Here is a 17,481-nt window from a genome sequence, read left to right on the forward strand (position 1 = left end):
AAAAAAAAAAGGAAAAAAGAAAACATAAAAGACCAGTGTGAACACACAAGGGTGTGAAGAGAGTGTGCCAGTTTGTGTGTCTGTATTGCATTTCATAGTTTGTTTTCTGAGGACATCTGCTTTCTGATACCCATCAGCAACATGGTCGGGGTTTGATATGGGGTGCAGAGAGGAGCAAATGTCAGGCTGACGTGGCAGAAGCTAAGTGGGAGCAATATTGGCCTGAAAATGGGGATCTGCTTGGCCCTGGTGTGAGATTTGGATAATAGATGTCCAGCTGGGGGGGTTGTATATTTGAGAACATTACAGTCTGGGCTTTGGGACTGCAGAGAAGCCAGATGGCAAAGGCAAGAATATTGAAATTTGTAAGGCTCCAGAAGATCAAACAAATCTACAAGTTATCACAGAAGTAAGTTAACTATCCTCTGTACATACATAGGTTTGTTTTTCCCCATCTAAAAGATAATCAAGAACATGATAGCACCTACTTCATTTTGTAGGACTGAATAAGGTAAATTTCCACCAGGTACATAACAGCATGTGGCATAAAGCATTACCCAAGCAGTAGCCACTCTTGATTGATGACTATCATTTTATTCTCGAGAACAAACCATCTGGGTGGTCTATAATGTATTATAGAGGAGATAGTCTAGACAGATTCACCAATTAGAAGGCAATTAAAATAATGAGCATCTAGTTAGGCAGCAACCACTCTGAGAGGGATAACAAAGTACAGAGTCGCAGCAGTTGGGACTTGAGATTTCAAAGAGAAAAATATGAAGATGATACTGAAAGTTGGGTGGAAAAAGATGTTGAATTTGAGGTAGACCCTAGTGGATACCAGACATTGAAAGATAAGGAAAGATGCCATCTAGAACTGGGAGGTTGTCTGTCAGTTTGAGTTGCAGATAACATTTTGCTGCAGACAGTACAGAATATGTCCTCCTTGCTTTGAAGTTCAAACATCCATTTGGATAGAAAGGAAAAAGAGCAAACCCATAAATGGCTGCTGAGTAACAACGTCACCTTTTCAGTAGACAAGGAGAACCTATGAGCAGGGTTCTTTTCTCTCTATTTCTCCTCTGTTTTCCCACAGTATTTCTGTAAATACGAGCCAGTTGTTAGAACATTTCTGTACCTGCAGTACTCTTGGGGCAAAGCTCATAGTTCTTTTAGAATAGACATGAAATTCACTTTATTCTATGAGCTCAGTCATAATAAGAAAAATGTAGCTTGCTGAGTTCCCTGTCATGTCTTTGTTTTGATAACACACTGAAGCAATAATGACCTTCATCTCCGCTGGGAACACAATGACCAGGTAAAACTGTAGAAAACCCGATGTTTAAGTCTCAGGCTGGAGTTGTAAGGTTTATTTTGTTTGCTTTGTTTCTTAACATTGCTTTTCGTGGTCTTTGAAGATTGAATATGCCAGATTGACAAAGAAGGAAATTCTGTACTGTGTCTATTTAAGGTTGTCAAAGATAATGCTGGACAGAACAGTTTGTCTGCTCACTGCTGGCAGAAATGCAGGAAATTTTTCAGAAGACAGCAGAAGCCATCAGGGTACCTTGATAGTGAGTGACAAACCAAGTGGTACTGATTAGCTCCCCAAGGAATGCTTTTTAAATTAGCTGGAGTGAATTTCAGCTATCTGTTAGGAATTTGGTTAGAGTTTGTGAGAACTAACGATCACAGAGAGACACAGATATCACAGCACCCAAAGATTCAGTGTGAAACAGAAAGTAAAAGAAGAACAATTTCCTTTTGTTCTTTAAGTATTCCAATGTTTGAGATAATCTAACCTGAGACACAGATGCTCATAAACAGTGACATTGTCCCTCTTCCCTTCTCCCTGCAGAGCAGCCTAAGGACAATCCTGACTTCTCAGCCAAGATCTGCTCAGCATTTTCTCTCTCCTGGGCACTTGGCCACAAAGTGGGTCTAGAGTAGGTGAAAGAAAGCAAAGGCCGGAGACTGAAAAACATGGCTACAGGGTTTGTTTAGGGTTAAGAATATTAGCATGAGTCTGACTATGGTCTGCTGTTTCTTCCACATCTTCTAATGTTACACAGTTCTCCTTGTTTGATGCTAAACTCCTAAGAGCAATGATGGGGACCTGCCCTGAGCCTGAGAGATGGACAGACTTAAAGGTCATCTGCTAGTTCCTCTGAGTGGGAGGCTGCGTGCTGCTGCCATTCCTACAGGCCATCATTTCAGTTTCTTTTAAAGTTCACGTGTTGCTTCCAATAGTGGAGAAAAGAAGCATATGGCCTCAAAATAGACACACAAAAGGCCTTTGGGTCACCTCCACTTCCTCTGCGGTAATTGAATTTAGGAAGAGCAAGTGTCCAACACTTAATCACAGAAGGAACGTCTTTTAAAGTAGAAGCCAAATTCCTTACACACAGACATTCTAGAACTCTAGATAGAGATGAAATATGACCCTGGAGGATAGATAATTCTGTCTTGGCATGGTGGTTGAGGTTACTTAAACCTTTACTTTTCTCTCCTTTCTCCTCAACCTAAAGTGTTCATAAAAATTTCCTCTCAACCCACAAGACTAGAAATCATAAAATGTACAGTGCTTATTTTGTCCTTTACAACATTATTCTAGTTTTCCAATTCAGTTGGGTTACACAGAAATCCAAAGGTATAGACTCATTGCCTATAGAAAACTTTGACTCCCAGCTCTTACTTGTGTTTTGTTTTAAAGAAGGAAAAACTGGTGCATCAGGACCATTCCTCCATAGGCTCTTATGACCCAGCTATGGAAAAAGGAATTGTCCGGCACATCTAAAGTATAATGACAACTCAGATGTTAATGGGCCTTGGCATGTGCTTTTTCTCTTTTTCTCAAATGTGTTCTCCATATTTTCTCCTTTTAGAATAACACTATATATAGGCAAATTAATATTTAGTTAAAATTGTTTCAACCCTTGCAATCTAAATGCCCTTCCTACCACTGCCTAAGGTTCTTGGAGATGGGGTGGTATGAAGATATGGAAGGGCTTAATGTTTCTCCTAGCTTCTCTGGTTTCATCTTTCTTTGCATGCTAATTATGATCTTGATGATGCCATTACTTTTCTGCCCATGGCACTTAACAACCCATGGGTTCTCTTCCTATATTTCTCAGAAGCTTTGTGAAGTCATGATTTGGTATAGGACACTATTCTAGAAACCCACTGGCTTAAAGTACAGCAAATGTTTGTTGCTTTATTCAGCTCTGGATATGGAGAATTTGGTTGCTACTCATCAAGGACTTCTGATCCAAAGTTTTTCAGGAAAGCTTATGAAGGATTAGAAGAAATAAGCTTCTAAGATAGTTCACTGGGTGGTACTGGTGTTGGAAGAAGTCCTCAGCTTCAATGTGTAGATTACTTTTTATATATGTTTAAACAATATAAATACAGTTTTCCTCTGTTCTTTAGCCAACTGAATCATGCCTCAGATACTGATGAACACACACACACAGACACACACACACACACACACACACACACACACACACACACAAATGGTAGCTGTGCATGATAGAGTGTACCTCTAGTAACAACACTCAGGAGGCAAAAGCAGGCTCATTTCTGTAAGTTCAAGGCCAGTCTAGGCTACAAAGTGAGTTTCAAGACAGCCAGGGCTACATAGAGAAACCTTGTCTCAAAAACAACAAAAACACTAAAAACCAAAAACCAAATAAAATAAAGCAAAAAAAAAAAAAACCCCAAACAAAACAACAAACAAACAAAATACCCAAAATGAACAGCCAAAAGATCAAATGGGATAATATATAAAATCTTTTTCTCCTTCAGGTGAGAAAACCTCATGAAAATGTGGATTTCTGTGTTTTACAGCTTCACAGTAGTTGCATATCTTAGGAGCTTTAGTTGGTTTAATATGAGTAAAAGAAGAAATGTAACTTTCATAAAGATGAGGCTTTGAACTTCAGGATTTAACCTTTTAGAAAATGGTTTGCAGAGTCTTAGATCTTTTTTCCTATTTGTGTTGTGAAATCAACATTTGGGGAATCTTCAATATTATGAAATCCAAAGAGCAGCTCAGAACAATAGGAAGATTTGTAAATCTTTAAACAGGGGGAAAGATATGCTATACAAATATAGTTTTAGCTGCAATAAGATTGTGAATAGTTTGAAGAATATAGTAAATCTAATTATTATAAACCATACCTAACCAGTAAGAAATAAAAATTTGAACATTAAAAATGCCATGTCTTTGTATTACCTACATAATTATCTTTTCTGACTCTGAAATTTTGAAACATAGAGGTTTTGTGTATAATTTTTCTTGTTTCAAATAGTTTAAATATTTTAAAAATATATTTTGGCTAGAGATCATTTGCACAAATTTTTAGACTGATGAAAACAGCTGATTTTCATTTAGCATGTTTTGATATTTTTCAGGTTTCAAAGCATATTTTCTATTTTGAATGTTGTAGCAAAGTACCATAACTTGGGTGTAGAAGAGTTGTAAGAAATCCCAGTTACAAGACCAGCAAAAGCCCTCAAGTAAATCTTTTACATTTCTAGACTCTGGGAAGTCCGAGCAAAGAGCAGCAGCAGGAGTGGACTCTTGTTAGGGTCTGGTGCACAGTAGCCTAAGTATTCATATATTCTCCCATGTTGGACAGAACGGAAGGAAATGTCCTAGGACTCTTTTACAGAGACCCTAGTCTCTTTCATCAGACTCTGCATTCACCATCCTTATGATAAAACTCACATGAGTTTTAGGGACATAATCACGCAGACCACAGCAACACAAAAGTTCTTTATGTTAATTTGTAACATTAACTTGTCACCTTTTAGTCATGGTGCTATTTCTACAGTGATTTTCTATGCCATTTATATGCCAGGGAGCTTTAAGTCAAATCTACTGAAGAATTAAGCAGGGAGAAGTAAACTGGGTTATTCATGTCTCAAGGGTACAAAGAAATAGAACAACCATCTCCTACTTCTTTCCTCTGTGAAGCAATAAAGAAGGTCATTGTCCTTCTGGTTTAACATAAAGCAGATTATTTACAAAATACAAAATACATCCCTATGACAGTGCCATGTGCTTTACTTGCCTACAGGACTCAACTACTGGGATTGTCAACTCCTTCAACTATTTTTCCCATCCACTATGAGCAGACCAGCTCTGCTGCCCACCTGTGTGGCTTTCTGTAGCATTCTCTTCCTCGCCTTGGCCACAGGATGTCAAGCTTTCCCAAAGGTGAAGAGGAGGGAAACAACACGTGCATATGCAGAGAAAGAGCAGTCCGAAAAAATCAACACAGATGACCAAGAAAGTATCTCCTTTGCTCCAAAGTACATGTCCCAGCATATGTCCTCTGAAGCTCCAATGGTACTGTCTACAGAGTTTACAGTGACACCATTAAATAAAGTATTCTCTGTCAACAAAGAGAGCCACCTTCCAGGAACTGGACTTCTGTATCCTACCAGCCCTGGTGTTTACTCTTCCAGTGAGCCAGTGGTCTCAGCCAGTGAACAAGAGCATGGCCCCAGCCAGCTTGGAAAGATGTCTCCTGAGCAAGGTCTTTCCAAAGTCATGTTAACTGTTGCTGTATCTTCACCTGCATCTCTGAATCCTGACCAGGAGGGACCCTACAGCAGTTCGAGCACCCAGCCCATTGTAGAAGTGGTCACAAATGGAACACGTGGTTTCCTGGGATATGCAGATAACCAGTTGCTGGCGACAGAAAGCCATGAAACAGTAAGCTTAGGAAATTCACCTTCTTCCTCTATAAATATGAAAGAACCTGAGAAAATCAAAGCAGATGCAGTTATGAGAAGTACTGTCTTTCCTCATGTGGATTCCACAAGAGACACAGGGTCTGATAGGGAGAAGCCCTCCAAGATGGCAGCCAATGATGCCCAGAGCACCACCACCGAGTATTTGGTGACCGTCTCCAAGAATGTCCTGACTATGGAGCCAAGAGCTGGCAGTGTTCTGGGGGACCTTCAGGTCACAGTGAGTGTCAGCACACCTGCTCCAGTTTCTTCTGTCTTCAGTGAGGAGTGGGATGACACCAAATTTGAGAGTATAAGTCGGGGGATGCTTCCAGAGCCAGTAGACAATGCAGAGACTCGGGTGATAACAGAGCCACCACATGGAACCCCTGATAATTTTGAAGGGACAGAGGAGAGCCCCACTTCCACAGAGGTCACAAAAATGACTCCAGAGCTGCAGGGAGGGGAAACAGCCTTTGGAACAGCTCTGGCAAGTGCACTGGGGGATGAGAGGTCACCAGTCTTGACCCATCAAATTCCCTTCACTCCCATGAGTCTAGCAGAAGACCCTGAAGTTTCCACTATGAAACTCTTCTCAAGTGCAGGAAGCTTCACAGCATCCACCCACGGGGACAGCTCCCCGTTCTCAGAGACTGCAGTTTCTACCTCTCACCATGAGTCTGTGCCCCAGCAGACAGCAGAAAATGTACTAAAAGGTAAAGTTAAAAAAAATGAAAACTTTCAGTTTGGACATTTAAAAACTTTTATTTATATTTAAATTTTTTTAAGATGGGATTTTAAAAGATTTGAGTTCATAGTGTTTCTGCCCTTGCCCCTGTCTTCTATGACTGCTGGTATGTGTCCTTTTGCCTGGATAGTTTTATTTCATTTGTTTACTTTCTTGAGACAGGATCTCACTGGACATCCTGGCTTGCCTTGAACTTACAGTGTTGTCCAGTTGACCTGAAACAGCTATCCTCCTGCCTCTGCTTCCTGAGTGGTAATATTAGAGGTGTTTGGCTTTTTCCTTTGTTTTTTTATTTATTTAATTTTATTGTTTATTTATTTAATTAATTTAATATTAATTAATTTATTTATTTTTATTTATGTTCATTGGTGTTTTGACTACATGCATGTTTGGGTGAGGGTTTTGGATCCCCTTGAAGAGGAGTTTCTGACAGTTGTGAGCCACGATGTGGTTGCTGGGAATTGAATCTCGGTCCTCTGGAAGGGCAGCCAGTGCTTTTAACCACTGAGCCATGTCTTTAAACCCTGATTTTGCCTGTTAATGGTGACTTAGATATAGTTACTCATGTTTTAATCAAAGACAGATGTATTCAAATAAATTGTATATGTTCCATAAAAAATATCATACTCTGTACATAAGTCAAGGTCCTCAACTTTGGATTGAAGCAGTAATTAGGTAGTCCACTCTAAACTCCCCAGTACCCTCTACACCCACCCAAATGTCCTACTTTCGTGAATGAAAGACTTACACATGGAGCCTAATTTTTAATATGCCCCAAGCAGCTTAGTGGCTGGGTCACTTCTAAACCTTTCCACTGCTAACACACTCTCCCCTCTGATGTTCCTGAGTCATTACTTACCAAAACCTCCTTCAGTCCTGACCCCCTTGTGGGCCACAACTCCAGAATCTTACATCTTGGTAATGTCTCTGTTCCTCTCCTACTCTCCTCAGGCAAGAACCTTCTCCTCCCCAGCAATGGTGATTTCCTCTTTCTCTTGTTCCTTGCCCTAAACCCTCAAAGTCACACCTCTGTCTTCCTGCCACCAGCAACTTTATTTATCAACTAGAACCAGCTAGAGGCAAGGACCTACATACAGCGTTGCACACTGACATGCAAATTCTTGTGTAATTTGAGAGCCAATTAACATAAGCAATAAACTCTTCCACAACATAGATTACTTTGCACAGGCCTCACTCATCCCTGGAACATGTAGCAATATGTGAAGATACTTTCAGTTGTTTTAGTTGAAGCTTACTGCTGACATCATTTGGGTAGGGACCAGGGATGCTTAAGAACATTCTCCATCTGCTAGACAGCTTCTAGAAGCATTAGTCTCAACCAGTATATCAAAAGCATTGCAACCACTATAGTTAAATAACTTTTCAAATTTTTTGTCATGAAAATACATAAACACCTGTGATAATATGAAAAGAAACATGTTTAAATAGTTCAATTAACAATATTTAGTACTTACTTAGACTTCATTGAGAATTATGTGTGCAGTTTTGATATTCCTTACAAAAATTATTAGGAAAATATTTATCTAGTGATATTAACCACTTTGATTCTCTGACCTTATGAATCCAAAACTAAATAGTCTTGTAATAATATGGAAAGAAATTTAAAAAATCATCAACAGACTTCATTCTGAATTTTCCACCTTTCCCTGGCCTCCACATCTTTAAATATTAGAAGGTCAAAACCCTGATATTTGTCATTGATAGATTATATCTTTATTATGTGATTAGTCCCATAATAACAATTTGGGGGAGAGGCTTTATGTAAAGTTTATATGTATTCTCATATCAAATTGTTTCAGAATGTGCAAATCTTATGACCTGAGCCAGGTAACCTATTAATAAGAAAAATATCAAAAAAATTGATAATATTATGGCTTATAAAGTTTTTTGAGATATACAATAAATGGTAAACATGGTCACTTGATTAATAAAGATAAGATTGAATACTTTATATGCCCATTAAGAGTTTTGTTTTGTTTTTGTTTGTTTTTGAAACAGGATCTAAAGTAGCTTATACTCATACTGACTAGCTTCTAGTTTCTGAAGACTGGTCTAGTAAAGTGTAAATTTTCATATATGCTTCCAAAATATTTCATAAGTTGTATTTAAACTTTTAAAAGTTTGAGTCTTTCTTTTAATATGTAGCCCTGTTTGGCCTTAAAAGTTTAGAGATCTACTTATTCATAAAGATATCTCAAAAGCTTAGATAAAGGCATTACTACCACACCCAGCATAGCCTTCTTTAAAAATGACATTAAGTGAGTTGGACCCATAAAAGCATGAAGATGTAAGGCAGGATTAAGTGAGAATTTTACTTCAGATTTCTATAGTACTTATGCTATAGAAAATGAAGTCACATGTTCCCCAGCATACATTAAACCATTACATTTATATTGTGATATTCTGAACCTATTTCAGCTTTTAGAGATACAAGGTAAAAAATAAAATGGGTTTGATAATAGTCAGCCTATTCTGATGATCAAATATGCCCGAGGAAGCTGAAGGCCTGGAAATGTCCAATTTAGGATCAAAATTTAGTCTAGGATCACGAAGCTCCTGAGTGGTTAAATCAGAATTCAGACCCAAGTAACTTAGCACGACAGTGTGCCCCATAACGTTGGACAATAGGGACACTAAAAGCACATTCTACATCCTAATTCTCTTCTCTGTCCATCCCAGAAACTGGGTGAGCACTCGTTGGTTATTGTAATTATTTTTTTTAAATGGCAACTTTTCCCCCTTTAAGGTATGCAAATGTAAATATTAATATGCAAAACCACTTCTGAAACATTTTAGTGTGACTTGGTGACGTAGTTATGTATAGTTTAGTTAGTTTTTTTTTTAATGATTTTATTTATTTTATTTATATGAGTACAGTGTAGCTGTTTTCAGATATACCAGAAGAGGGCATCAGATTCCATTACAGATGGTTGTGAGCCACCATGTGGTTGCTGGGAATTGAACTCAGTAGAAGTAGAACTCAATAGAAGAGTAGCCAGTGCCCTTAACCGCTGAGCCATCTCTCCAGTCCTATCGTTCATTTCTTCGCAGACTGGTACAGTTAGTATTCAAATATGTCTGACAAGCTCAACTAGCCATCTTCCTATTTCGTTTCAATTTTATTCTAGATTTTTTGTTTGTTTATTTGTTTTTTTTTTTCATTAACTTCTTTATTTTTGCCTTAGCTCCACAACTCCCCCAAGCAGCAACAATAAGATTGTTTACAGGTCTTTGCTTCCCAAGTTCTCTTTGTTGCTCTAGTCTCTGAAAGAGCTGGCTGCCCCTTTTTGGTTTATTAACTTCACAGTGAATTTAATGTGTAAGAATTTGATCCCCTTTAAAATGTTTCTGTCCTTTTCAGACATCACTCAAGAGATGACAATGGTCACTCAAGAAACAGACTCCACATTATCTGAGGTGACACAGGGGTACAGGGCCACCATAGAGGCTCCCAGAGGCAGTGGGGAGCCTGAAGAGGGAATGCCATCCCCCTCCCCTGCATCTGCTGAACTGGAGGATGCTGAGCTGTCCAGGAGATGGGAATCTCTGGCCACTCCAGCCTCCACCACTGTTGTCCCTTGGTCTCTCACACTCACCTCTTCCATAGAAGGTCAGTAGGGGTGTGTGGGTTCAGTGTTTGGGGGAGGAGTATGAATCTTTACTGTTAATTACTGGGATGAGAGAGACAGCTGGCCCTTTCAGCGGCATACACATGTCTCCTACCTGGAAAAATGGTCAGCTCTCTTTGCTTGTAGAACTGTGTTATAGCATTAATGGTGGAGGCAGACTCCTCTCCTGGTTCTCAGGCCTAAGTCTCCTGAGGGCTCCCACCTAAGAACCAGAGTGGGTAAATGTCAAAATAGCAAGGACCTGGGTGTGAAGCCACCTTTGGCCCTGGTTAAGACTGGGGCCCCAGCTAAAGCTTCTGAGTGCTTGTAAACCTCTATTCATTTCCAGTAATATCTACTTATCTCTGGGATATATGTATATGTGTGTATGTATATATATATACATATGCATATATATCATATGCACATTTATATTAAATTGTATTATATAATATTTTTACAATATATAAAGAAATGGAGAACAATGTTCATATATTTATTAATTTCTTTATTTTTTTATTAGCCAAGTAAGGGTGATTTTTATGCATTCACTGAGATACTTGTACCAATTTAATAAGTATTTTTCATCCCAGCCCCCTAATCCTCCTAAAACAAAACAAAACAACACAAAATGCAACTCTTGCTCATAACTTTCAAGAACTCTGCTGACACTTCCTCTTACTGTCTCCTTCCTGGTAACCAGCATTATCAATTTTCTTTTCATAACTTTCTGCACTCCACACCGACTCCTGGTATCTTCTTTTTAAGTACAGAATAGAGTTTATTCAGGGCATGGGGAAAGTTAAGAGGGTAGTAGAGGCAGAGAGAGAGAGAAAGGGGGATAGAGAAGTAGAGGAGTAGTGGCTGGCCATGAGCACATGGGGAGGGAGGAAGGAAAGAGGGAAAGAAGGGGTAAGAGTGGGAGAACAAGAGGGCAAAAGAGAGCAAGAGAGAACAAGAGCCACCTCCTGCTTTCTTGTATCTGCACCCCCTACTACAAGTATACATTTTAAATGTTCTGTTTTTAACTTCCTAAGAGAAATTCTACAGTACTGATGAAGTTTTAAGGACTTAGCATTTCACTTACTGCTCTAGCAGCCAAATCGCTTAAAGTGTTTTGTGCTGACCATTGTATCATACTCTATTGTGTAAACACATCTCATTATTTATTCATCTGTTCTTCCTCTAATTCCTCCGCTCTGCATTTGGGCCATTTCTGGGTATAGGCTTTGTAAATAGTACTGTTATGAGCAATCTCCTGCATTTACAGCATCGGGCATTTAAGGGATTTCTCCTAGGTAGTGATTTGCTGGCCATAGCATGTATGACTGTTTGGCACTAAGAGCCTCTGTCTTCTTTTCATAAAGGTTGTTGCACCAACTTATATACCCATAAGGAACATAATGGGGTTCTGTGGCTGTGTATTATGGGAAATATATATTCCTTCTGACGGCATGGGCAAAGAGATTCTGATTCATAAAGTTGGCAATGTGTGAAATCTGTCTGGGAAGATTCTGATGATTCAAGCTACTATTGTAGATTCTCTTTTTTTAATTGGTTATTTATTTATTTACATTTCAAATGTTTTCCCATTTCCTGGTCCCCCACCTCAAAATCCTCCCTATCTCATTTCTCCTTCCCTTTGTCTCTCAGAGGGTGTTCCTCCACCCACCTACCCACTCCTGCCTCACTGCTCCAGCATGCCCTGTGCTGGGGTATCATAGGACCAAGGGACTCCTCTACCATTGCTGCCAAATAAGACAATCCCATGATATGTAGCTGGAGCCATGGACCCATCCATGCAAATCTTTGGTTGGTGACTTCGTCCCTGGGAGCTCTGGGGGCAGGGGTTTCTGGTCAGTTGATATTGTTGATATTCCTAAGGGGTTGCAATTCCCAGCTCCTTCAGTTCTTCCCCTAACTCTGCCATTTAAGTCCCTGGTCTCAGTCTGATGGTTGGCTGCAAGTATCTGCATCTGAATTGGTCAGGGGCTGACAGAGCCTCTCAGGGGACAGTTATACCAGACTCTTGTCAGAAAACACTTCTTGGCATTAGCAAAAAAGTCTTGGGGTTTTTTGTTTGTAGATGGAATAGATTCTCTAGGTGTGGCGTTCTCTGGATGGCCTTTTCTTCAGTCTCTGCTCCATTTTTTTCCCCCTGCATTTCCTTTAGACTAGAACAACACTGGGTTAAAACTTTGAGATGGGTAGGTGGCCCTATCCCTCAACTGTGCCTATCCACTGGAGGTCTCTACAGGTTTTATCTCCCTGCTCTTGGGTATTTCAGCTAGTGTCATCCCAGTTGACTCTCACTTCCCTGGTGTCTGGGACTTTTTAGTGGCTACCCATCATCCACCATCCCCTCTGCTACATATTTTGACTCATTTTCCTAACCCTCTGAGGCCCTCTTCTGTCTCTTTCCATATCTGATCCTGCCTCCCCTTTATTCCCTCCCCCATTCTCTCTCCCTCTCAGGTCCCTCTCTTCCTCTATCTCCTGTGATTATTTTGTTCCCCCTTCTAAGTAGGATAGAGGCATCCACACTTCGGTATTCCTTCTTGTTAGGATTCATATGGTCTGTGAGTTGTATTATAGGTACTCTGAGCTTTTGGTCTATTGTGCACTTAATAGTGAGTGCACACCATGTGTGTCCTTTTGTGTCAGAGTTACCTCACTCAGGATGATGTCTTCTAGTTCCATCCATTTGCCTACAAATTTCATGAAGTCATTGTTTTTAGTAGCTGAGTAGTGCTCCATTGTTTAAATGTACCACATCTTCTGTATCCACTCTTCTAATGAGAAACATTTGGGTTGTTTTCAGCTTCTGGCTATTATACATAAGGCTGCTATGAACAGTATATGGAGCATGTGTCCTTGTTATATGTTTGAACATCTTTTGGGTATTTACCTAGTAGTGTTATAGCTGGGTCCTTGGGTAGAACTATTTTCAATTTTCTGAGGAACCATCAAATTGACTTCCAAAGTAGCTTTCCTGGTTTGCAATCCTACCAACATCCCCCACATCCTTGGCAGCATCTGTTGTCACCTGAGTCTTAGATCTTAGCCATTCTGATTGCTGTGAGGTAGAATCTCAGGCCTGTTCTCATTTGCATTTTCCCTATTCTTTGGATGTGGAAGCTTGGGGCTTCATTTGGATGCCTTGAAATGGCATCTCCTTTAGATGCAGTTCTAAGCTTAATCTCTTCCACATGGTTTTTTTGAAGCACACTTGATCTACCCAAAATCTTCCCTGGCGTTTAATTTAAAATGTTTTTATTCAACAATCTGCCTTTGAAATCCCAAACAAAAATCTAGGCCATCTATAATACTGTCACTAGAATATGTGAGAGATTAAAATTTTAAAGCAAAATTATGATTTGAGGCATTGTCTTTTCAGGATGATGAAATGTTTTCCATGTGCGGTTAGGCTGATTAGAGAAGAGATGAATTTAAGTTCTAGTTATGGGATTTACTGTGCTTCTGGTTCTTGCGTTTCAAAGCTAATGTTAACATTTTCTGTGTTGATGATCTTGTGGGTCAAGCCCTGTCTCTTGTGTTTGGCAGATCTCATGGACACAATCACTGGGCCCAGTGAAGAGTTCATACCAGTTTTAGGTTCTCCAGTGGCACCCCCTGCAATGACTGTGGAGGCTCCCACAATCTCTCCAGCACTCCCTTCTCAGGGAAGAACTAGTCCGCCCATCAGTCACCTGAATACAGCTGCTTCCTATGGCCTGGAACAACTCGAATCTGAAGGTATCCTTGTTTCTGTCCACTCATTTGAGAAACCACTAAGTCAGTGAGCATGTAAGTCCCTGGGTAAACTGGCCTAGGAAAGCGTAGTCTGCCAGTGATTTTTCCATAGTCTGTGAACTAAGGATGGCTTCTATATTACCAAAAGGTTGAACAAGCATGCAAGAACAATATTTTGTGACATGTACTATTATATAAACTTCAAGTGCCAATGCTCATAAGTAAAGCTGTACTGCAGTCCAGGTACAGACCTTATTTGGATGTTGATGGCTGCTTTGGGAACATAGCTCAAAACTGAGATGTGATGGTAAAGACTAAATGGCCTAAACACCCCAGAGTATGTATGATACTGCTCTTTACAGAACATATTTACTGACCCTAGCATGCAAATATACATATGTATGTAGGTAGGTCTGTGTGTATGTATGGATGTATGTGATCATCTACTGGAGTTGAACATTAGAGTCAACTTGGAGAGCTTTCAATGAATCCTAACCAATATAACACACACACACACACACACACACACACACATACATACACACACCATAATGTGTGACCTTAACTGCAGGTAAACATTGGACTCAGACTCCTGAAGAGCTTTTTATTAAAACCATCTGCCTGAGGTCTCTCCCTGTGATTCCAGTTAAATGTCTATGGGCAGAACATGGAATTAGTGTTCAAAATTAGTATCTTACTTGGTTTCATTATGAAAGCTGGATGAGAATAGCAAGCTTAAAAGGAAGAGCCGTGGTTTTTTCAACTGGATTTTTCCTCTTATGAAGCTTTAACTGTTTACTGTCTTTTCATCACATCACTGTCAGTGCTGGGTTATTCTCTTAGTAACATCTCCGAGTTACTGTCTAGACACAGGCAGTTTCTTTAGTACTTAAGGCTGAGAAATTTATGCCAAGTTATACTATGTAAGGCATTGGCTTTGGCCAGGGAAAGTGTAATTGAGGCATGGCTACACTTCACCAAGCCAGAAGGAAGAAGATGGGGTCCACAGTCATGTGACTGCTTGAGTCAGCACCCTGAAAGGTGAGGAATGTCACATTGTAGATGCAAATGACTGAATTTAATTATGGTAACCTAGACCACAGGGAAGCTTATAGGCAATCAGCCATGCCCTAGGAGAGAGGCCCGAAAATGTACAGGGAGTCTGTCTTCTGTACTGCAGGGAAGAGGTTCGACCAGGTGTATAGGAGATGCCTTTCACCCCCAAAAATTCACTTTATCAATTCTGAGAAATCTTTGTCCATGTCTGCATGAGTGTATATGCCATGTATGTGTTGGGGCCTCAGAAGCCAGAGTCATAAGTTCCTTTGGAACTAGAGTCATAGGAAATTTCCATGGGTGTAGAAATCGAACGTGGATCCTTTGCAGAACAAGATCACTCCTAACTACTTAGCCATCGCTCCAGCCCGTCTTAGAGCCTTCCAGAGTAAAATGTATAATCGGCTCACTAGGAAATATAACAGATGAAGAGTGGCTTGGAGAATGTCACAGAGGAATGCTGACTTAAGAGGCAGACCATTGTGATCCCAGAGGTTATCATCCATCTTGTGTAATGTGCAGACAGATGCCACATGGCTCTGAGCTTAAAGCCCCATGTGTTCAGTTCCCTTGGATGCCACCTGTAAAAATATTCATATTTTCTTCAGTTGGCTTGAAATGTAGATGGCTGCTCTACTTGGCAAGACTCATTAAATCAAAGGAAAATGTATTTGTGAATAGTCTGTACTTGTAAAACTGTAGTAATTTTCTAAATTTAGTAGATGATGACAGTTGTGTTAAAATAGGTGAGAATTTTTCTGATGTGGCTAAAGATATCCTGGGGTTTGAGATCTTTTCCTCTGCACAATTCAGCTTCTGCTTCCTTTTTCTTTTTAGAATATATTTTGTCAGATTTCTAACTGAATTATGCTTCTTGTCAAAGTCTCTGAAAGACATTTTTGGTTAAAAAAAAAAAAAAACATTCTTTCTGTTACCTTGTTGGGTTTAAGATAAGGTCTAGAATTAAATCAGCACATAATTTCTCCTAAAAATCAAGGTGTATAATTTATCTTTAATTACTATGTATTAAAAATGTCACAAGTTTATGTTGACATTTAAATCTCAAAAAGCTGAGTAGGCATTATATATTTAAACACATGAACCTACCAAACTCCTGGATTTTCAGCCTGTGGTTTCCCTGCCTGGACTAGGAATATAAACATAGTATATAATGTTGCCTGGTGGAGCATTTCAGTTTTACCACAGATTTACAGTCAGAACAGAATTATTTTTATCAAAGTAATTTATCAGTTGTGGTACCTTTTCTTTAATTGCCTTCTCAGGTTATTTTGTTTCTAAGACTGTGTATTACTATGTATTTCACACTGGTCTGGACCTAGTTACTGAATGAATTTGGGCCAGTCCTGGACACATCAGACCCTGTCAAACACACAAAAACTTGTATTTATTTGTTTATACTCTTAATATTTTATGGCGTAAAAGAAGTTCTCAACATGTATATTATAACCTTTTTAGAAGGGGATTGAATGACCCTTCCAAAGGAGTCACCTAAGACCATCAGAAAACACAGAGTTGTACCTTCTCATTCATAACCATAGGAAAATCACAGTCATGGAGTAGCACGGAAAATAATTTTATGGTTGGGGTCACCACAGCATGAGAAGTTTGAGAACCACTGCAAATAAAGGACATCCATTTGCTTTACAGAATCTAAAATCGTTGTGTGTTTTGTTTACTTCTGAGAAGATGTAAAATGAATTTATGCTGAAGATCTTCAACAATGCCATAGGAAGTAGGGCAGCGCTCAAATACTTCACCACTTAGAAACTCAGTGGTAGAGTATTTTCCTAGTATGTGCAAGTTCCTGGTCCAATCCCCAGTACTCCACAGTGGAAAAGAAGAAGGAAGTTGATATTCAGACCATCAGTGGCTCTGTTGCTACCTGCTACTATGTTTAAGTGAGAGATCTGAAATCAAAAGCTGAGATCACTCAGGGTTTGTGAATACCCTCCTTTTATTCTTTTATCTCTTTTGTTAAATGTCTGAAAATGGACATTTTTCAACAAGGAGAGGAAGATAAAGAGATAGGGCTTTCCTAGGATACAGAAAGAGATGGAGCTGAATTCTCATTAGGATTGGTCCTGTCCAATGAATGTATGAGCAAAGAGTTGACTGAGATGATGCCTTATCCCAGACAATTCCCACTTCTTGTGGTTTCAAGTGGAGCATTGCATATAGGGTTTTTAAAAATCTAATAAATAAACATGAATTCTGTGATAAATTCAGAAATAATACAACAGCAATTGACTTGCTAGAGGACTTTTATATGTATTTTATTTTAATAATTATAAATTGCTTACACACAGCATACAAACTTGGAGAAGCATAAGGTTCTCTCTACATATGACATAAAAATTTCAAGAGAAAGTAAAATTTTTGTTTTGTTTCAATTTTGTTTTGTTTTGTTCTGTTCTGTTCTGTTTGAGACAAATTTTCATTTTTTATCCTTGGCTAGTCTGGAACTCTGTTTGTAGACCAGGCTGGCTTTGAACTCAGAGATCTACTAGTTTCTGCCTCTCATGAGTTGAAACA

The 17,481-nt window shown here is 39.3% G+C and overlaps 1 protein-coding gene across 1 annotated transcript in view; it reads left to right on the forward strand.

Moving 5' to 3' along the window:
• Positions 1-5,063: 5,063 nt before the first annotated feature.
• Positions 5,064-17,481, forward strand: part of ARMH4 (armadillo like helical domain containing 4) — a gene marked incomplete at both ends in the record, with an annotated part of 94,774 nt that continues 82,356 nt past the window's right edge. Inside the window, 4 exon segments of the mRNA XM_080926350.1 lie at positions 5,064-5,115; positions 5,118-6,458; positions 9,873-10,121; positions 13,684-13,875. Coding sequence (XP_080782476.1) covers positions 5,064-5,115; positions 5,118-6,458; positions 9,873-10,121; positions 13,684-13,875 — 1,834 coding nt within the window.

The sequence above is a fragment of the Micromys minutus genome (assembly GCF_963924665.1).
Source record: "Micromys minutus genome assembly, chromosome: 12".
NCBI lineage: Eukaryota > Metazoa > Chordata > Mammalia > Rodentia > Muridae > Micromys > Micromys minutus.